This window comes from Leuciscus leuciscus (genome assembly GCF_965113295.1).
Source record: "Leuciscus leuciscus genome assembly, chromosome: 1".
NCBI classification, from domain to species: Eukaryota; Metazoa; Chordata; class Actinopteri; order Cypriniformes; family Leuciscidae; genus Leuciscus; species Leuciscus leuciscus.
In genome coordinates, this window is record NC_138725.1 from 56,194,748 (window position 1) to 56,217,751 (window position 23,004).

Below are 23,004 nucleotides of genomic sequence, written 5' to 3' on the forward strand. Positions count from 1 at the left end.
GAAAATGTGCAACAGGAAGTTATCTAGCTATGAAACATGCTTTGTATTGCTTGTATGCTGTAAAGGCCTTAGAAACCTACAGTACCACTAAATATGTTACCTGTAGATAAGAGACACCCCACACAGCACCAGATATGCAGCTATGGTGAAAAAGTAGGCCAACTGCATGTTGTAGGCTGGTGTGGATACAATCACTTCACCATTATAACCACCATAGAACAAGACCGTCTGGTTGAAATAACCCTGTCGACAAAGATATTGTCACTCCATATTCTATAGATCTAGAAAACCAAAGTTTTGTATGATGAACACAAGGTTCAGTTCATTAAGGTTAGTTAATGCATTAATTATCATGATTTTTTTTAACAATATTTTTACAGAATTTAAGATCTCTAATAAAAAATGTTTATGATTGTACAAAATCATGATTGGTTTATGATTCATAAATTATCATTCATTTACTTAACTTACTTAAATTAAATTTACTTTAGTATTTAATTTACTTAAGTTGTCCTCGGGTCCTTTTGACCCAGAGAGGGTTTTCCCGTACCCGAAAATGCTAGTTAATGTTATTGAATTGGACAAAAATTTACAGACTTTCTGTGAGAGTCTAACAACTTCCCCAAAAAATGTTTTGATACTTTTTGTAATTTTTTGTGTTTTTTTCTCCACATTGTAACACTTGTGGTGACCGGTAAAAAATGACCGGCCTAAATAAAATTGCTTATAATCTTTCATTATACTACATCATCACCAAATATTAAATTCAATCTTTTCTTTCAATTAGGACCGGTTTTATATTTCTTTTTGGAATTGAGGCCTTATTTATCTGAGCCTCATAGGTTATTATACCTCAGTTTTTGATTGAAAAAAAAAAGCGTTATTTGTGGATAATTTTGTCAATTTTACATAAAAACTGAAAAAAATTTGTACAAAATGGCAACACTTTGTTATGTTCCCTGTCAAAAATGACCGGCACTACAAAAAAATTGCTTATAAATCTCTTGTTATGCTATGTTATCACCAAATATTGGATCTTTCTTTAAACTAGGCCAGGTTTTGTAGTTATTTTTGAAACTGATTGATTGTAGGCCTCATTGATCTGAGATTATCTTGGTAAAAAATGATTGCCCATTGAAATGAATGGGAGAGTTGAAAATCAAGAGCATGTTCACCATGTTAATGTTCACATATGTACATGTGGGCTTGCAAAAATAAAGGCCTCGGACCTGTGCATGTGTGGATACATGCATACACATGCATCGGCGCTTATACATATACGTATAAGCAAACTATTTTGCAGGCTTGCAGGCTTTCTTTTTCACAGACATCAAATCAGTGAGGCTCAGATCAATGAGGCCTACGATTTATCAGTTCCAAAAAATAAATACAGAACCTGTCCTAACTGAAAGAAAACAAGCTGACAAAAAGATTGGATGCAATATTTGGTGATACGGTAGCATAACAAGAGATTTATAAGCAATTATTTTCAGGCCGGTCAGTTTTGACCGGGAACACAAGTGTTATAGGGTTTTCAACACAGCAGGGTTTTCGGGGAAGCGAAAGAAACCTAAAATTCTCGGGCCAGCAGCATGTGTCCAAATTTCAATCTTAACCGTTCTATTTCATCAGAAACGATCTGTAAACAGGGCTTTAAGTGTAAAATACCGAACTTGTCCTTTAAATACTTAAATTAATACTAACATTAACTTAAATGCTGTAATAAAAGTAAATTATTGTTAGTGCATGCTACTCTCTTAAAAATAAATGTTCTTTATTGGCATTGATGGTTCCATGAAGAACCTTTAACATCCATGGAACCTTTCCATTCCACAAAAAGGTTCTTATGGTGGAAAAAGGTTCTTTAGAATATTAAAATGTTCTTCAAACTTAGAAAAGTTATTTTAAGAACTGTTCACTAAAAGGTTCTCTGAGCAACAAAAAAAAAGTTCTTCTATATGGCATTGCTGTAAAAAAAAAAAAAACCTTCTTAATTCACTAGCTAATGTTAACAGATTGAACCTTAATGTAAAGTGTTAATGAATATTAAGTTTGAACTCAATATTAAAACTCACCCCCCCTGTGAGGAGCTCAAGTCCTCTGAACCCTGTGACGCTGCTGATATTGGGCGCGTGCACAATTTGTGGGATTGTGATGAAGCAGAAGTTGATGAGGAGGGAGAAGAGGTTGAACTTCAGCAGCCATTTGAGGAACAAGAAGTAGGAGAGGACAGAAGTGCCAAACCTGCCCCCGATCTCCTTCAGGGTGCCCTGCCATACAACCAAATGCTGCCTGGCTGATGCCAAGCTGCCGCGGAATCTGCGGAACGACTGAAGAGGCGGATTATTAGTCTTGAAATATTATGTAGCTCTTGATTGTGAACCATGATAATAACTAATCTAGATTTAAAAAAGTGTGTTTATCTTTTTACCCGAGACACCTGTTGACGACAGTCTGCAGAGAGGATGGTCTTTGAGAGTTTGACAGAGTTCACTCTATTCCTGTTGAGGGGAGTGTAAGTTCAAGTTTAGATCAAATTTAGCATTGTGGGAAATACTGCAAAAATGTATTAATATAAAATGCGTTAACCTGATTGTTTTCCTCTCATTAAATGACATAGGTAATGATCGAATTGCTTGAAATCTGCCTCCGGCTGACAGGTTGACCAGGTCTGATACCAGTTCAGATGTCTCTGGGATCACAGACATTAGGTTAGTTCACATCTGAAACAGTCCTTATTGTAGACAATGTAACATATTTGTTCCAAAAGCTTTTCTGTACAACACTATATAAATGTACAGTGTCTTGTGAAAGTATTCATACCCCTTCTTTTTTAGAAAGGCACACACCTCTCAATAAAAAGTCTAACAGCTGAAAATGCATATCAGAGCAAAAACCAAACCATGAGGTCAAAGGAACTGCATGTAGAGCTCAGAGACAGGATTGTATCAAGACACAGATCAAGGGAAGACTACAAAAAGTTCTGCTGCATTGAAGGCTGACAGAAGCATGTAGCCTCCATAATCCGTAATGGAAGAAGTTTGGAACAATTAGGACTCTTCCTAGAGCTGGTCTTCTAGCCAAAATGCGATGGATGGAGAAGGGCCTTGGTTAGAGTGATGACCAAGAATAGTGGTGGTGGTGGTGGTCACTCTGGTTGATCATATATGGTGATGGGAGAAATGTACAGAAGGACAAACATCACTGCAACAATCCACCGATCTGGGCTTTATGGCAGAGTGGCCAGACTCAAGCCTCTCCTCAGTGAAGACACATGAAAACCCACTTGGAATTTGCACCCAAAAAAAAGCACCTAATGGACTCTCTCAGACTGTGAGAAACATTCATCTCTGGTCTGATGTACCTCAGTTCCAAGCATCATGTATGGAGGAAACCAGGCACTGCTCACCACCTGCACAATACCATCCCAACAGTAAAGTGTTGTGGTAGCAGCATCATTTTTCAGATCATTTTTGAATCTAGACAACAGATCAAAAGTGTCAGATCACAAATATGATTTTTTTTCATCTAGAACCCCATATTGGGCAGAAGGTTCACCTTCCAACAGGACAATGACCTTAAGCACACAGCTAAGACAATGCAAGAGTGGCTTATGGACAACTCTGTGAATGTCCTTGAGTGGCCCAGCAAGAGCCTGGGCTTGAACCCAATCGAACATCTATGGAGAAATCTGAAACTGGCTATCCACTGATGGTCCCCATCTAACCTGACAAAGCTTTAGGGGATCTGAGGAGAAGAATGGCAGAAAATCGCCAAATGCAGATGTGCAAAGCTTGTCACATCATACCCAGAAAGACTTGAGGCTGTAAATGCGCTTTAACTAAGTATTGAGTTAAGGGTAAAAATACTTATGCAATTTACTTCTTTCGGATTTTCCTTTTGAATACATTTGCAAAGTTGTCACAAATCTGTTTTTTGCTTTGTCATTATGGTGAATGGAGTGTAGATTGTAATTTAAAGTAGTTTAACATAAGGCAGCAAGCAACATAACAAAATGTGGGAAAAAACAAAGGGGTACGAATACTTTCACAAGGCACTATAACTATATATGAAGAGTTCAGATGCAAAAGCCTCTAAGTGCCATCTGAAATTTTCTTCTAGAATGATCATTTTTATCAAGCTCGTATATTTAAGTGAAGTAGTTTCACTTAAATGACAATTAATAGGTCATTTTCATTGCTATTTAAGTGAAATTACTGAACATAAATATACAAGCTTGATAAAAATGATCATTCAAAAAGAAAATTTCAGATGGCACTTAGAGGCTTTTGCATCTGAACTCTTCATATATAGTCACTACACTTCTTTACACTATTCGTACACTACCAGTAGAATTTTTAGTAAATAAAAAGTAAATAATACATTTATTGAGAAATTAAGACATTTAGTTGATCAAATGTGACAGTAAAGACATTTAAAATTTTACAAAACATTTCTATTTCAAATAAATGCTGTTCTTTTGAAGTTTCTATTCATCAACGAATCCTTAAACAAATGTATCCTCAAATATAATATAAAAAAATCCCCACCTTTTAATACAATAATAAGAAATGTTTGTAGAGCAGCATATTTTATAGATATAGTTATAGATATCAAGCAGATTTGGTCAAATATGACTTACTGTTTTCAACTTCCTGTCGGATTTCGTTTGCAGTAAGTCCCAGGGTTCCCAGAGCTGTGCCATGCTGTGGGAATACACTCATCCTCCTCATCCTGCTGTTTTGATCATAGATTTGTCTTGACAGAGAATAAATAAATTCCGTTTAAATATTACATGTATGTATGCATACTCCAGGAACAATAAACTGCTGGTTATGCTGACCTCATTGGAGGAACAAGGAAGCTGTGGATTAATTGTAGGATACAAGGTACAAGTGGGCTGTAACTCACTTTATCTTTGTGCCCTGTTGTCCGGGTAACGTGTTTCACCAACCAATACCATTCAAGAGGAACTCTGTGGTCAGGTTACATTTACAAAGATATTCATTAGTTATTCATTAACTGTGACTGTCTTCCAACTCGTCAGCAGCAATATAATGACGACATTTACTGAACAACTACTGTTGTTAACTTTTTGAAGGATTAAACAAATTCATGAACCTTGGCAGAAAGATGTGTTTGTTGTTGTTAGCTAACCGATTGTTAAATCTCTCACCTGGTGACACCATGGGACTTACAGCTTAAACAATGAGCTGTTATTTGATCTGTTCTAATTTCCATTCCCCCATTACAGGGTTAATTTGTTCTACTTTTGTTTATTTGGGGGAATTTTTAGGAACTGATTAGGTTGTTCTGCTGGAAAACAAATTGTGTAGTGTATGTCAAGTCAGAAAAATTCCAGTCAAGGTCATGCAGTTGTTTTTATCTGTCACATTTTTCTTGGATGGCAAGTTTCTCTTAAGGTTTTTGACCTACAGAACGTGTCACTGGTGTTCCACTATTAGCAAGCGAAATAGACCTTATACAGAGCTGCGCCATGATGACAGTTTTGAATGAAAGCGAGGCTGTGAGGGATAGACAGTAGCCTACACCGTGTTTTTTTTTTTTTTTCAATGGCATCCGCTGTAAAGCTCCTAGATCACATTTCATTTTCCACAGCTCCTGTTGTCTGGAATTGTATGTCTATTCAAGTTTCTTAGAAAGATATTTTGCAGTATTTCATAAGCTGATAATACAAAAACACCTTAGACTATAACAGTAACCTGCTTAAAGGGATAGGCCTAGTTCACCCAAAAATGAAAATTCTTGTCATTATTTATTCACCTTTATGATGTTCCAAACTTGTATGAGTTTCTTTCTTCCGTTGAACTCAAAAGAAGATATTTTAAAGAATGGTAAATTGAAAGATGGCGCTGCTGTTCAAGGTCTATTGTGTTTTAAAATAATAATAATAATCCAATGAATCAGTACTCCAAAATGGTCAATTAAATCAAGAGATTAGATTAATACTTTTTTTTTGTTATTTAGGCCTATGTATTTAAGAAATCCGTGTTAAATATACGCATTTACAACAATAATATATAAATACAAATACTCTATTGTTTTGGTGTTTTGTTCGTTAAGGAATCATTTTTTGTTAGTAATCTTTTTTAAAGTAGCCTATATGTGACGTCCAAATTTTGACAAAATGGAAACCAAAAATATCACAGATAGGCTAGCTTTGTTTTTATTTAGCCTTATGAAGCTTGTGACGTCTTCTAGATAGATAGCTACCTAACTTACATGTTATGATTCAGTGATTTGCACTTGTCATCGGCACCACCTACACCAGTGTGACTGGACTGGAGTAACGATGTGGCCTGCAGAAAGCGTCACGATTCACGAACGTATTCAACTTTTCGAGTCACTGTGATGAATCAAAATCCCCACCATATCTGTTTTGTTTGTCACAAATAACTGTTTACCTTAAGAATATTCTCAGGGATGATGACAGCAGCTGATATCGTCCGTCAGGTAAACGCTGTTTGTTGTTCTGTTTTGGCGTTTTTGTTTGTGTTGCTGCTGTCAAACACGCGGAGAGAAAAGAAGACAACAGTTTAGGCCTAACGTTAAATGAACTGTCAATTAAATTAATGGGAATTGTCGAACACGTTCTTATCACCATAAAAATAAGGCCGGCTAATAATAAAAATGTAACAATAATAAAATACAATGTTCACTTTATTTACATCAGTTAGCCTATTACTGTCATTCTGAAATATTCGGAAGTAGTTTTACTGCTGTTTGAAGGAGAAATTGTAGCCTAAATAAAAATAAAAGTTCAATTCTATAGTGGGTGGTAAGCTAATTCATGTTTTGAAGTTGGTAAGCGTCTTGAAGAATACTGATTGATTTTACATCAAGCAGTAGATGGCAGTATTGGAACATCTTTTTTCTTTTTTTTTTCTTTTTTTTTTTTTGTCTTCTGCTGTTGCGGATAGTAGAAGTAGGCATTTATAAAACTAAAGTACATTTTAAAGAAAATTACGTTAATAAGTTTGAATGTAGTCACACAAGAGCTGAATATGAAAATCTCAGTGTATGAATGCTTTTAGTGGAGGTCACATTTACTGCCAGTTTTTTTGACACTGGCAGAACAATTACTGTTGAAAATGATAATGGGGTCAAAATTAATGTGTTCATTCTAAATTTTTATGAAACCAGCCAAGATAATCTATGCCTTTTCTTCCTTTTAGCATGGCTGAAAAAAACCTAGAGAAGGACTGATAAACAGAGCTAACGGAATGCTTTGAATAATTAATGCAAATATAAAGCCTTCATTTCGATTTTTTTTAAATATACTTGTTGGAATTATATGATATTATTACACCCCTATTCTGAATTCTATTCTGAATGAAGTACAACATGCATTTATTGATTTTGAAATGAGGACATCAGACAGACAGACTGGATAGTGTTCATTGCTTTTAGTACTTTTTGTTCAAATTAAACATACACTGAAATACTTGAATGTAATATCAGATCTGGAATGTGATTCTAAAAATCATGTTATTGTAATTGCATCATTACTTTTGCCCAGAAAACTCCAATATATTCATTCCACATCCACATCCACATCCACACCCACCTCACCCTCCGCCTCTCTTTCAGGGTGGCTGTGTGTAGTTGCTGATAATATTAGTCTGACATATGATTCGCAGGCTTGAGCAAGGGCCAATTAACTGGTGTGAACCTTCAGCAGCAAATCCAGACCCTGCCAGAATCCAGACTGCAGCTGCGTGATGTGTCTGACCTGAGTAGCATGCCTGTCCAAGGGCAAGCCATTTGCACCAACACATGACGGCTTTTCACACTGATCAACTTGCCCTGAAGGATGTGCTGCTCGACGTGCTTTCAGTAAGCTCTAATGTCGCATGGCATCATGTGAAAGGTGTACAGCACATCCAGGCTGGTAGATCCATGGCACTGGCCAGGGCAAAGCAACAAATCCTGCCGACCCAGAATTCCCCTCAGCTAAATGTCACGCGAGCTAGTTTAGTATCACCAGGACTGAATCACGTTGACCCTGCTGCACTCAGACATATTTGTAGAAATAGCTGCATGGGTTTGAGCCAATACCACAGTGCTCCTTCAACACACATTCTGTCGATCGTTGCGGCAAGGGGTCAAGCCATGACAAATGTCATTTGCTTCTGGGAGACGGCGGAAATGTGCCAGCGCAGTAACCGTTCGGGGCATGGGTGACGCTGCGGCTAGACGAGGCCAGAGGCCATGTGCCACTTAGCAACCAGTAACATTTTGTTGATGAAGACGTAAACAATGTTAGACAGTGGTAGGGGCTAATAAGAATGGGGGGTCGTTATGGTGACAGGGAACCAAAAAAAAAAACATCATCGGATTAATATGAAGCCTCAGTGACTCCTTTATTCTGTCAAAATGATTCATAAAATATTTATGGCAATAATGGGGAGGATTATTCTAGTGCAGTGAAACCCGATCAGAATGGGTAATTGTATCCACTGCCTCTTTGCTGGCTAGCAGAGGGTGCGGCGTGAGAGTAGAGACGTGCCTCTAAATCAAAACCGAATAGTACTCTGTGTCAGTCAGAATGAAGGCGAGGGAACACTCTCTGTCACCGCAATGAGATTCGAGTCAGGGATGGATATCTTGGCATAATTAAATGATCGTGGCCTCTTCCTTTGCCTGGGCGCTTCTTTGATTCATTGTTTATCGTGCGTCAGCTCTCTTATTTGGCACAGGGAATCTCGCGTGACCCCTGGTTAGAGCTCAGTGCTGAACAGCAATCGTTTTTTGGTAATTAGAAATAAAGCTAAAAAATATAATATATAAATATTAGATGAAAAACATTTTGCTTTGAAATATTTCCTGGCAACTAACTAAAATAAGTTGAAGTTGAAGGGCTAAAATGACTAAAACTGAAATAGCCTAGAAATTAAAAGATTAAAGCTTTTAAGAAATTAAAAGAAATTAAGAATATCTAAGAAATTAAAAGCTAATACATTAAAACTGTCTTACTTAATTTAAAATATTAATAAATACTGTAACAGTATATAAATAATACTGAAACAATATTGATATGTGTCAGTTCTTACCAAGAGTGAGGAATAAATGGTACTATTATTTTATATTAGCCTACATTATACAATATATTTATTGTATATTTATTATATTTTTCTTTATCTACTGTACTGCAATATAGTGGGTACCATTTATTTTTATTTTTTCTTTATTTTACAGGACTGTATAGAGCAGATGGGGTGAATTGGATCCGAGCATGACAGAGACCAAACTTGTAAGTCAATTCTACATATGTCAAAAACGTGTACAACCCATTGGGCCATGGCTCTGACACAAAATTATTAGATCTGTGCAGTTTGTGTAATTGAGATGTAGAATCAGCATTTGTGTAAAATGCCATATTTTCAGTTTACATAGTAATGGCTTTTTAAATTAAGTCAATTCAATCACACTAAAATGACATTGTTCACCCAATGAATCATTGGCATAGATTAAGGAAATCAGGCCCTATATAACTACACCTTTCTGCTGGAAAAAAAAGTATCTTTCGCTATCGATGGCCATTCAGAAGTAATGTATTCTGATTAAATAAAAAAAATTTGCAAGCAATATACTGTAGCATTCACAAGTATTTCATTATACAATAGTATATCTTTTACCAGTGACAGATTATATTTGGTGGACTCTTTAAGGTGTGAAATTGACTTATATTTGTCCCTGTCTGCTGCTTTTCACATCATAGCTTATGAAGTGTGCGTTCTTCTGGTGCCATCAGCCTTGTCACATGTCATTTTCATCCAGAATGATTAGTCACATTGCATATTCAGCAGGGGGTCCAGCTGAGCAGCTGGGAATGTTAACGGATAACTCTCTTCAGGTACTCTTCAGAATAGATAAAGCACCAAAGTCACCTCTGGTAATCTTATTCTATAACTTTAAGGCCTGGTAATGCTGGTCAAACCTCTAAACCCTGATAGCCGCATTATGTCTGTCATGGTGCTTAATGGACAGTCAGAAGCACAGCAGTCAGTCGGTGATGCTGGGTAACCAAACTTGTCCTTTAAAAACTTCCAAGTAAGCGTGTTCCTCTGTTGCACCAGTGGCCGAAACCAGCATCAGTTAAGAACTCAGGCGAGAGGGAAATTCAACATGGTTTAAGTAGCTTTGGATTTTTTCCCCCCAGCCTATCACCATGAAGGAAGAGTAGATAGCAAGCCTGCCAGAACGTCCCATAGCTTGCTATAAACCACCACCTGGGCTTTAAAGAAAAATGCTTTCCTGTCTCGGCCTTTAAAGGATGAATATTTTACATTTATCAGGGCTGACAAGATTTCAGTGACATAATTTATTTGCTCCTCCAACTGAATTTTAAATGCTCGGTGTTTCAAGTTATAAACCTTCTGTCTGAGCATGTGGCTAGGGGAGGTACTTATATCTATGTTCACATGAATTTGCATTTGTTCTGCATTGGAAAACATTAACTCTGTGCCTCAGCATAGGGAGTTTTGGACGACCTTCCAGCTGCATGCTGTTCCCTTAAATATGGAGTTTTCCAGGAAAGCATTAGATGCATCAGCAGTGCTGGTTTTGTTAGCCGTGAGTTTGTTTCATCTCAGAGTGAAGGAACCTCCTTGGCTCCCCTGATCCTTCACATTGCATAATCGAAGTGGCCACGGTTTCGCAGGCTAATGACATGGTTCATGGGAGGGGGGTCTTGCTCGCTCAGCCAACGTCTGCACCAGAATCGGCATCGAAAATGCATAATTTGAAATTCTTGAGCAGCATAATTTGTCAGGCTGTGTGCTCTGTCATTACTCACTGTGTCAGGTCAGGCAAATATTTATTGGGTGCCTTCAATAATAAATGGAACATTGGAGCATCTGTCACTTTGGGTTTGGGAGATGAGTAATAAGTCCGTATTCAAGGGGCCGTGTGGAAGATGTCCTCTGTGCTCGGTAAAGCTCCACTGATACCCCCCCCCCATCAGCTAACCGCCGCCATGGTGCATTAGTCATGAATGAGCTCCAAAATAATATCAAAGCTCATAATGAGGTGAATTAATAAGGTTACAGTATAAGGAATGTGCCTCGGTATTTAAAATGCATCAGTGTTCAATGTACCCTGAATTCCCTCGTCTCATCTTTGCACATTTATATTTGCCTGCTTTTTCACTCTAAAAGGGGAACTAATGGCTGCAAATATGAAGCCCGGAAAGTCACACGGTTTACGGCAGCCAATCTTCCGCTCTCGAACGTCTAATGTGGCAGGAGGGTCTAATGTTTGCTTTAAGACCCGCCTGTCACGCATGCCCCACAAGTGTTTGTTTCCCTGCCCAGACTGCTGAGTGAAATCCTTCAAAATATAGCCTATGTGGAGTCTTCTCCGCAATATTAAAATTCAACTTCTTTTTCCAGGATCGCTAAAATGCCAAATGTTCAGATTCATGCACACTGTGAATAAGTGCATAAATGTCAACTAGATTGTAAACAGCCTCCTGTATTATTGTACGGTGGGAATTCAACCTAGATACGGTTCATTTAATTCTGACCAGGTGGTACCTGACTCTACAGGGCTTCAAAACAAACATTCATCATGCGAGTGAGAGCGCTCAACCACTGGCTTAATATCTGTCCCGTTGTGTGCATGTGACCACATGTGAAGCCAGGCCTGCTCTTCTAAGCAGAGAGTCCACAGGCCAAATGCGTTCCGAATTCATCATATTTATCTTCTTTTTTTTTTTTTTTTTCGTTAAAGCAGAGTGCCTTTGAAAAAAACGTCTCCGCTGGTACAGTAGGTTCGTCGCGGCTTTATGCTGCCGATGCCCCATTTGTCACACACGTCAGGAAATATTTCCCCTCCGCTAACACAAATACCAGCATTATGCATATGCAAGTTAATTCATGTTCATCCATTATGCCATCATTACTGTGATTAATTCTCATAACAAGCACTGTTGCCTGCAGAAAGCAAAGCCTTGCCCCGCAGTTTCGTGCCATTCGTGAGAATTGCTCAGATGCCGTGGAAGGATGCATGTTTTTTCAAGCAGGCAGCTCATTATCATCTGCGCAGGGCGTGTAATGCTCACAGCAAGCAGGTTGAGTACAAAGTAGCGGATGGAGGGATAGTTAGGGCCACTTGATTAGATCAGTGTCTAAGATCGTTTCATGATCCTGGGTGCAGTTAGGTTGTCAAAGTAAAGTCAGAGCCTATTGCGGATAGGATTGGTGACATTGAGGTTTGATCTCACACTAGTTAAACACAAAACAAGTCTTGTCCCTTCAGCGCTTTCTAACGTTAGGAATGTTCCTTAATTGAATCCAGCTAATTTATACCATACAGATGGTGACTAGCAACGGCATTACCTAAACTGCACTGGCAATTTTATGGCTAATTTGTATTTATATTCTTCTCCTGAAACAAATAGAGGTGGTGTAGATGTTCCATGGGATTGCGAGCTCATTTAGCCGACAGAATTGATCTTCTCGGCGGCGGGAACGCAGAAGGGGCTTCTCCTGGGAAGGGGTGAAGAGGAGCCGGAGACGTTTCACTTAATTGAAGCTTAAACTTGGCTGCCTCTTTTGCCCTGCTCGTACAATAAAGGCACCTCTGAGCATTGCTGAGAAAAAATGTAGGCTATTTGTTTGGGGGGTATGTTCAGATTCTTTCAGGCCATTAATCTAATTTCTTTTCCAATCCAGATCTCTATTAACGATAACCTTCTTGGCACACGGCTGAATCAGATTTGCACATCATTTGCAAAATGTGAAGATTAAATAAAGCAGAAGTCACTCTAGACACGCAGATACACACTGCACTTTTGCTCATTTCAGCTCTTGGTCAGCTGTGTGTGAGATATTGGCTGACTCCATGCATTATTCATTCATCTAATTATAGAGATATGCATATCTGATTCTGTCTGTTTTATGTCTTGTGGCACCTAGACAAACCTTTAAAGGCCCTTTTCAACAGCTACTATCAGGCCTTTTGACAGATAACAGGCAGTTAAGGTTGGTGATTGAAGTTTGCTGTAAAAAGCTGACCGCTTTTATTTACATGAATATCAGTATAGAGTCAGTTAGAAGTGTCATCCAGTGATATATTTGGGATGTTTCTTTATTAGAGATAGATGGCTGATTAGGTAGTTAGATAGATGGATGGATGGATTGGTGGATAGGTGAAAAGATGGCTAGATAGATAGATGGATAGATGGATGGATGGATGGATGGACATTATTTTAATCATTTTATATTATGTATGTGTGTATAATGCTGTTTTCAGCAGTACTCCTTTAACAAGCAGTACATTCTGTGTTCTTCTAAGCCAATCAGATAAGAAGTAACGATCACCAGTGGAAGCCTGCATTGACCTGACCTTTGGGGTAATCTTTCTTTAAATTTCCTTTATAATCAAGTGTTTTGGTTTCCTCAGGAAACATCTGATATCTTATTTCTTTCCTCTTAGAGGAAACAACTTCTGCTTTAAAACTAAAGTTCCTGCTGTGCTCTTGTATTTGTGAGTGAGCATGCAGGCAGGCTGTAATGGATGATAAACTTTATACTAGCAGCTAATGTGGGCGCAGCTCCCATTGTTCACCATTATGTGAATATCGGTGTAGGAGTTTGTTCAGAGCTTCACAACACGCCACATCGTGCATGCATCAAATTAAGCCAACCTGATCCCCAGCAACACTGAACTCAGTTAATATGAGCAGCAGAAATGGGGAAATTTGTCAATAATCACATGCTCGATCTGTCTCCATTTTCCATTTGTGGGAAATGTTTGCCTCAATGAGGATAATGGCTGCTGATTTATCCACATCAAACGGGTAATGGAAGGTTTTCCGTTTAGCTAATGGGAACGTAAACATCATCCATTTGAGTTTATATAAATACACAGAGTCAAATGATTAGAAACTCAAATAGAATTTCGCTATTAATAGTTGTTAGTTATTTAGAGGTGCACAAAAATCCTACTTTCTGCGTGTGTGGATCAGACATTTTTGGGGACCAAATGTCCCCACAAGCATGATAAAACCTAGAATCACCTACACTGTGAAAGGAAAATGGCCTAATAAATATACTAAATAATGTAAAATGTAAAAAGGGTAATTTTGGGATTAGGGGAAAGAAAACATCATTAGCTCAATATAAAAACAATAGCTTGCAATGGCAAGGCTGCTGTTAGAAAAAAATATACTATAAAAACTATAAAACTATACATAACTATAAAAAAATTCTATTTAAATTAAATCATATGTGTGTGTGTGTGTGTGTGTGTATGTATATGTATATAATAATAATAATAATTCATTACATTTATATAGCGCTTTTCTCGGCACTCAAAGCGCTTTACATAGAAGGGGGGGAATCTCCTCAACCACCACCAATGTGCAGCATCCACTTGGATGATGCGACGGCAGCCATATTGCGCCAGAACGCCCACCACACACCAGCTTACTGGTGGAGAGGAGACAGTGATGAAGCCAATCAGTATATGAGGATGATTAGGAGGCCATGATGGACAGAGGCCAAGGGGCAAATTTGGCCAGGATGCCGGGGTTACACCCCTACTCTTTCGAAAGACATCCTGGGATTTTTAATGACCACAGAGAGTCAGGACCTCGGTTTAACGTCTCATCCGAAGGACGGATTTGCATGTATGATGTGTATATATATATATATATATATATATATATATATATATATATATATATATATAGTTAATAATGATTACGTTAATTATTTTAATTTATCTGCAGTGTACATATATTTACTTTTTAGAACACTATACTTTTTAACTGTTTAACTGAGTTTAAAGTAAATCGTACTGTTGGTTAACGGTTTACCAGTTAATTCTATGCATATACTTTAGTTCATATGTATTTACTGTATGTATGTGCTCACAGTGAGCAGTGTGTTGCACAGGTGGCACCGCAGGTCTTCCTGTCAGTGCTGACAGCTGTTCAATAAGGCCTGATGTGCTGGGCTGCCAGTGCCACATTTATCTTCTGCTCGCATCTTATCTGCAGTGTCTCAGCACTGAGAAAGTGTCAGCCATTAATCAGTTTCATCAGTAGTTAATGCTGCCCTCTGCACCCCCTCTAAACACACACACTCACACTGCTCACCTGGCCTTGTGTTCTTCCTGTTTCTGGCAGTCTGCAAAGACGTAGGAGTTTTCATTAGCTCCTTGTCAAGGTTTTAGTGTAATCCAGGCAGTGGGTTTGAAGCTGCAGTGTGGTCCTGTCTTTCTGTCAATCAAAGCAGCTCCACAACTTTGGAAGGTTGGGGAAGATCAGTGCCATTTTAAAGTTGAGAAGTGTTAAGGCTTCTTATTATAGTTCATCTGTCAAATGCCTATTTGTCTTACAAAATACAGATGTAGCTCAGTAGCTCAGGGCTAAGTTTGCAAACTAAGGCTACAGACGCCCCTAACCATGCAAGCTCAATTTTGTGCGTCATTGAATTGTGAAATGTGTCAGACTCATAGCTTAATTAAAGTACAGGTAGCATTTCTCACCATTGCCTCATGGTGCGCTATAGCTATTGTTAGAGTAAAAGCTTTTTTACAGTCACTTTTGTCTTTTTGTTTTGCTATCATGGTGGAGCAACAGTTTGAAGAGTATCTTGCCAGGCAAGTTAGCTAAATTCAATATATTTTTAGCTACTTACCTGAGTAACAATACATCTGGTTTAATCGTACAGATTTTTGAAGGTCTGAGCTCAATCGCCCTCTTTGAGGTTTATAACTGGTGTATTTATGTATTAAATCTTTATATTTTGTTTAGCCTACCTTCATTCATTAAAAAGCGTTATCATTATTAGGCATTTTATTAAGCTATTTACTCACAAAAGCTGTTTATTTAGCGTAGTGAAGCCTCTCCTCTATTGATATCCATTTAAAAAAAGGACTCCTTCCCTGAGTACCGACAAAGCTGAAGATTTAGCTTTAGCTGTTACGCTTTTTTGGTTAAGGGTGCAGGCTTGCCTTCCAGTGGCTTTGATTCCAATAATAGGTAGCCTACTCTGTTTAGTTCCTGTTTAAAAATCCTATCAAATTTCTTTATGATGTACACTACAGTCTCCATACCGGTGCGATGACTCCAATCTTCAACCAAATGGAACTGGATAAATTCTGGATGTTCTGATCCAATCTGACTTCTGACCTGTAATGCTGCCTGAATCATAATCATACTGTACACTGTTGGTTCATTGGCCAGAGGAGAACGGGTCCCTCGACTGAGCCTGCTTTTTTCTCCATTCTGTCACCTGATGGAGTTTTGGTTCCTTGCCACTGTCACCTTCGGCTTTTGGCTTGCTTAGTTGGAGACACTTAATATTCAACAATATTATTGATCTGCCTGCATTGACACCCTTGTATGAGAACTGAACTGAGCTGGACGATTACATCACTGTTTTCTCCAGAGCGGCTATATATATAAATGAACTTTTTTACAACAAAAATGAACCATCACTGAACTTACTTAAGCTGGACTATTTTCCTATTATCACCGTAAAGCTGTTTTGAAACAATCTGTATTGTAAAAAGCGCAATATAAATAAAGGTGACTTGACTACAGTTCAAAGTTTTGAGGTTAATACGATTTTTTATTGTATTTTTTATGGTATTTTTTATTATGTTGTTCAAAGAAGTCTCTTCTGCTAAAATATTAATTTCCTGTGATGGCAAAGCTGAATTTTCAGTATCATTACTCCAGTCTTCAGTGACAACATCATTCCAATATGATGATTTGATGCTCAAAAAACATTTATTACTATTATCAATGTGAAAACAGTTGTGCTGCCTAATATTCTTCTGGAAATAATACATATTAATAATACAATAAACATTGCATTTTCAGTAGGCCTATTCTTTAATAGGAAGTTCAAAAGAACAGCATTTATTTGAAATATAAATTATTGTAACAATGTAAATGTATTTACTGTCACTTTTGAGCAATTGAATGTGTCCTTGCTCAATAAAAGTATTTTATTACAAAAAAACAACAACAACTACAGACTCCAAACTTTTGAACAGGCTAGTGTATGTGTCTTTTAAGTTGTTGCATATAACACTTGGAACATATAGATTAGTAAATTAAACATTTATCATTATTTGTGTTTTTATTTTTTTATTTTTTTTATTGTCTGTTTTGCAAACTAATTGCTCAGGGGTGCGGTTTCCCAAAGCCAACTATGGTCGCAATTAAGTTCCGTCGTTACCAATAGAGTTCAATGGAAATTGCAATCATAGTTGGCCAACAATGCTTTTGGGAGACGCACCCCAGCATAACTTAGCATACCGGTAGCTCATTAGCCTACACGCAAATGGTCAGTAATATGTTTTATACTTTTTTTTTTTTATCAGGCATTACCAAACAGCTATCCGCTGGGGTCCTAAAAGGACTCAACAGGCGAATGGAACCGTTATGACACCAAGTATTTTTCTGGCCTAAAGCATTGAAACGCTCTTTGACTTTTACAGATCAATGTAAATTCTCTTTAGGGACAGCACCATTTCACCTACCTTTGGTTATTGTTGTGTTGTTGTTTTTTCAATTCGTTCCTCTCTTGAATTTAATCACAGATACAGTTTTATAATTTTTCCGTGCCATTTTTATCTCATCTGCTGCATATTGTGACAGTGATTGAAAGCTCAAAATGTTTTAAACAGGGTGGAAGGCCCCCAGTGCAGTTCAGATTAATGTCGCCACCCGGCTATGAAAAATATTAGCTTGAATTATTCATTGCACTTCCTTCCTTTCTCCTCATCATTCATTTATTCCTTCATTTTATTCTGGAGCAATTACTGTAGCCCATGTCCCATTCATCAGTCTAGGGATTATTATTAAAATGTTTTTTTTACCCTTTTGTAGTGCAGGTACAGAGCAGAGGTTGCACCCACCTGCTTGATTTAAGACTCATTCTGCCTCCTCTGAACAATTAATGACCATGTCACATTATCACAAACAGGGAGAACAGAAGCTGGAGGATTTGTTGAGTGTTTTTTCAGCATGTGAAAATGGGCGCTGCAGAATAAATGAGCTCAGTATTGACTTGGATCACACTATTTCCTGCCAAATGCTAGAAAACATAAAACCCTCCCTGCAGTTAAACAGTCTCAGATTCGGGGAGGAAAAGCCGCCCTGGAGGGACTAGTTTCCTAATGCTTCATATGCTTACAGAGAGCAAGCTTTAAAAAGACCGTCAGTGCCACAGGTAGCATGCAAAACATGGAAGCAAATATGAGCTTATTTTTGGATGCACATCAAAGTTGTGCTATCTGAGCTTGATGACTTGGAGAATAGGTTTGTGCCTTTTGACAAACCACACTGGATGATTTAGGACAAATATACAGTTGGGATTACATTGGCAGGCTCATACAGTGTATGTCTTTTCTTTATAATCTTTGATTTGCCCCGGCTGGATATTTCTGCCTCTTTCATGTTTGTGAATTAATTTGAAGTGCTAGGCAACTGAAGCAATTCAGAGAAGAGAGAAACAGTGTTAATCCTCAATGACTTTATGCAGCATGCTGTTCCATCTTTATAAATCGAGTCGCTCACCTATGCTTTCTTTTAAAATGCTGTTGCTATGCTTTTGTGCTGCCTTGTCTCAATTTTCATACACGTAACATTTATCTTGAGCTCAGTGCGACAGCAACAATAATTGGTAAGAAAGCACAGCTGGTCTTTAGTTTCTATTTAGATGAGTTTTCTCTTTAGAGAGAAGTTATTTGTTTTTTGTTTGCTCCCATCATCTGTTTCATCAGAGCAGTGTACCTGAGGATAACAAAATTAAGCGAGGTTGAGAAACTTTCTGTCAAAACTTAAACATTTTGAATGGTTGCTGGTGCTTTGGGCCTTGTAGTTGCTAGGGTGTTTTAGATAGTTGCCTGGGTGTTTGGGTGATTGTTGAGTGTGTGTAAGAGCAGAAACTAAACTGTCTGCTTAAAGGACAAGTTCGGTATTTTACACTTAAAGCCCTGTTTACAGATCGTATCTGATGAAATAGAACGGTTAAGATTAAAATTTGGACACATGCTCCTGTCCCGAGAATTTTAGGTTTATTTCGCTTTTGTGGACCTATTTTGCCAAACGCGTCACACCCGTGATTCTTCCGTTGAGAGCTTGAATAATAGACACTCCAGCCCAGTTGGTGGCGATAATGCACCTTTGCCAATTGCAAGCAAACCACGGGCATTTCATTGAATACACAGAAGAAGCAGAAGAAGAAGCGGCGGAGTAATATCGTAAAGGTGCTGCGGTCTCACAGCACGTCCTAGTAAGTCAATGGAGTTGGACAAAAACTACGATAAAACCTGTTGGAATGCATCTTTTTCAGCGATTTTTGATGGAACATATCAGTGAACACCCCTGACCACTCGGTGAGTTTCACGTCTTTGTAAACGAAAGTTTAATGTGTTTTTAGGACGGAATCTTCCAGTGCATATAGACAACCATTGTGGGGGTGGTGGGGGGAAGCGAAATAAACCTAAAATTCTCGGGACAGCAGCATGTGTCCAAATTTTAATCTTAACCGTTCTATTTCATCAGATATGATCTGTAAACAGGGCTTTAAGTGTAAAATACCGAACTTGTCCTTTAATATCTGCTAACACTTTATTGTGATGGTCCCTCAGCAGACATTCTACTGACTATAAGTAACTGCAAGTGTATGCCAACTTATTTGACTAACCCTAACCATAACCTAACAGTCTACTATTACTCTAATGAGAGTTAGCTGACATGTTGTTGCAAATTAATTAGTTATAGTTACAAAGTTTCTTATAGTTAGTAAAATATCGAAATAAAGTGTAACATTCCCTACATATGGCTTGGGTCCTTCCATCAGTGTTAGTGTATGTGAGTTTTTCCACCCATGTTAATCCAAATCGTACTTCATAATGCATTGAAAAGTAATTGTCCACCTCTTGTCATCAAGCTTGATGCACAGTCTGAGATTGCATTCAGGCCTCTAACAAATGGAGCGTGACAAGTTATGCACTGAAGTATGAAGTAATACACAAGTATGAGCAATAGCAATTGTTACTGTATGATAAAATAGTGTTGTCACTTGCATTACATGTTGGACATTAATGTATTATAGTGAGATAAATGGAAATGAATACTGCTATGAGCATAGTGATGCAGGCGTTCTGTTTCATTAGGTTGACACACATAAGTGCTTGAAATGCGGAAGTGACACATTCAAATCGCTAATGAAATGAAAGGATGGTATGAGTGAGTGGGTATTTTGAAAAGTGTTAACAATCACATACAATTTGGTGAATATAATGGAAAACTAAACATATCAATCCTGACTCATTGGAAAGATTAAATACTGGACAAATTTAAATATTTATGATATTATCATAAAAAAGAATTGGAAAAAAATCCAGGTCCAGGCTCTCAGTAGGATGCAAAAGTTAAAAAGCCTTTATTGTTTTTGAGGGCTTAATGCTTTAGCCCTCTAAAACAATAAAGGCTTTTTAACGTTTGCATCCTACTGAGAGCCTGGACCTGGATTTTTTTCCAATTCTTTTTTATGAACATTTAACCCTTCCACGAGCACCAGAGGATACAAGGGATAGCAGCAGCGCTCCAGTTCCCCTTTGTCTAATTCTGATATTATGTTGCTTCTTGCACAGTGCTGCTTTAGGTGAGCTACTGAGCAAGTTTACTACATCAGAAAAGCCGTACACATGGAGCTGATTGTGAAATGCAAGCGCCAAATGTATTTGTTTACAAATCATGGTTATAGTGAAATAAAGATGAAAGTGCATCTTTATTGATTAATAATCTGGCCCTATAATCATAATGTGCACGAAAATGAATAAAAGTTGCTATAGTGTTCATTTCACCTGGAAACTGAATTTTATGTATGGATGTGATTTTGGAGTTTTGCAATAATAAAGGTTGGATGCACATTTTTCAGATGAGCCTAAGTTAGGCAAAATATAAGTAATCCTGTCATGAAAAGCACCTCTCATGATTTATATTTTTCTGATGAATATTTGAATACACTAATTGCTAAATGAAGCACTAAAAAGATGATGTGGTGTCCATCATTGCTTCTTCCATCTGCTAAAAGCTGATATGGGTTTCAAAGGTATAAGTAATAATTACTGTTCAGAAAGAATAATTAGTAAAGTAACACCCATTACAATTTAGAGAAAGTAATTGAAGCAATTACATCATTTTGTTTAAATTCTCGTATTTAAATATTTAAATACGAGAATTATTTAATATCTTACATAGTTGTGGAGTGGCATGAACTGAAGCTTTCTGGACAGAAACGATTTTGTCACCTCTTCACAACACACTCAAAAGACACAAACACTTTGCTTCTTATGGACGTTTGACAATCTTCTCGCCTTCCAATGTGAGAAAGTGTGTCAGAAGTGCGTTCCATCTGCTGCCATGCTTCTTTCCCTCTGGTTCTGTTAAAGAGCAGCAGGTCCATTATCCTCTTATTTGTCTGACATTGTTGTTCATGTTGGCTTAATGATTGAAAACAGCACGGCTCTTGCATTGCCAGGCTTGTCATTGTGTCACAATTGATGAGGTTCTGTAATTAACTCTGTGGAATTAGACAAGCTCTGTGGAACATGGTCCCCAGAGGTTAAAGCTGCAGTGCTCACCTCGCAAAAAGCCAACCAATCCTTGAGTTTAGGGTGGGCTCGTCTTGATTCACTGACTCCAATATGTTTTATGATTCAAACTGCCAGTGTTTTTTAAAGGTGCACTATACACCAATACACCATCAGTCCTTCTTCCATGGGATGGTTTCCAGGCCAAATTGCGTACTTACCTCACTCATCCTTGCGTGTCTTGTCATTTCCGTAAATAGAGAAAAGTTGCTCTGGCTACTTTGATGCATGTATAATGTGGGAGTGGCATAGGTTAGTTGTCACAATGTGCGATAAAGGTCCTGGAATTTACTGTCAATTAATGTTTCTACAGTAACGTCTTCAGCTTGTCAGCATGAGATCCTTTCCAATTAAACTGGTTATTTCTCTTAAGCCTAGTAGTGAATATTTTATGAGCAGTAGGATAACCATATTCGTCCACACAGTCACACAGAGCCAAAACACAACCTAAACAATGTTCTTATGCAAAATGCATGCAGTGTTTTTTTTTTACTGCTAGAGAGCCAAAAGTTTCATAGTGTACCTTTAATGAAGTCTGTTCAAATGATTTTCTCATTAGCACCCGTTCTTGTTCTTGTGGCAGTCATTTAAAACCACATTGTTGACTTTTGTAATGTGATCAAGCAAGGCAGATATTGTGATCAATGAACACTTTGTATAGGCAACAAGGACAGGAAGTTACAGCAAGCTATTCTTAGCCAATGAGGCGAGGTGGCGTTTGGGTCATATTTGGGTTGACGCTAAGAAGTGTGCATTTATGTAGGGCATATTGTCCTGTCTGGATGAGGCATGGTTTGTTCATTTCCTTGTTTAGGAATGTTGCCCATGGCTGGCGAGAGGCTCTCGTCTCTGACAATTCTGGGTGAGGTCATTTCCTCTGGCCCCTGGCTGGACTCGCTGTTCTCTGTTCTGATGGACGCTGAATCTAAACAGCTCTGCCTGTTAGCAAACTGTTTATCTCTCTGTTTCTCTCTCTCTTTCTCCACCTTCAGTTTGTCAGTGGTCTCCCCAACCATTCAGCTCATGTTTGCAGCTACAAAACCAAACCTTTTTGTTCCCCTCTGGTTAGAATTCACATCACTCTGTTAATTGGCTATATTAACTGTGTCTGATTGAAGCACATTTGCAACTCGGGGGAAAATTATCTTTTAAAATTGAAGGGACATCTCCATTACCAGTCATATCCTTTGTAATTTAAATAAATTGCGGTAACACAAGGCTCTGTAGTGTTTTTTTTTTGTTTTTGTTTTTTTTGTAGTCTGGAACACTATGAATTCCACTACCATGCATTCAGCAATCAAAGCTTTATGCAGCAGACCCTTACAAAAATTGTATTAAGTATACTTAGGTAAA

The 23,004-nt window shown here is 37.9% G+C and overlaps 1 protein-coding gene and 1 long non-coding RNA gene across 2 annotated transcripts in view; one reads left to right on the plus strand and one right to left on the minus strand.

Moving 5' to 3' along the window:
- Nucleotides 1–5,072, minus strand: part of tmc5 (transmembrane channel like 5) — an 11,521-nt gene extending 6,449 nt beyond the window's left edge. Inside the window, exons 1-5 of the mRNA XM_082167737.1 lie at nt 4,643–5,072; nt 2,590–2,692; nt 2,432–2,501; nt 2,076–2,330; nt 101–243 (exon numbers count right to left, since the gene is read on the minus strand). Of these exons, the coding sequence (XP_082023863.1) occupies nt 101–243; nt 2,076–2,330; nt 2,432–2,501; nt 2,590–2,692; nt 4,643–4,733 (662 nt within the window). The 5' untranslated portion in view covers nt 4,734–5,072. The remainder of the gene's footprint in view (nt 1–100; nt 244–2,075; nt 2,331–2,431; nt 2,502–2,589; nt 2,693–4,642) is intronic.
- Nucleotides 5,073–6,305: 1,233 nt separating this feature from the next.
- LOC309474529 overlaps nt 6,306–23,004 on the plus strand; it is a 34,381-nt gene continuing 17,682 nt past the window's right edge. Inside the window, exons 1-2 of the long non-coding RNA XR_014197366.1 lie at nt 6,306–6,474; nt 9,220–9,274. This is a non-coding gene — a long non-coding RNA (uncharacterized lncRNA). The remainder of the gene's footprint in view (nt 6,475–9,219; nt 9,275–23,004) is intronic.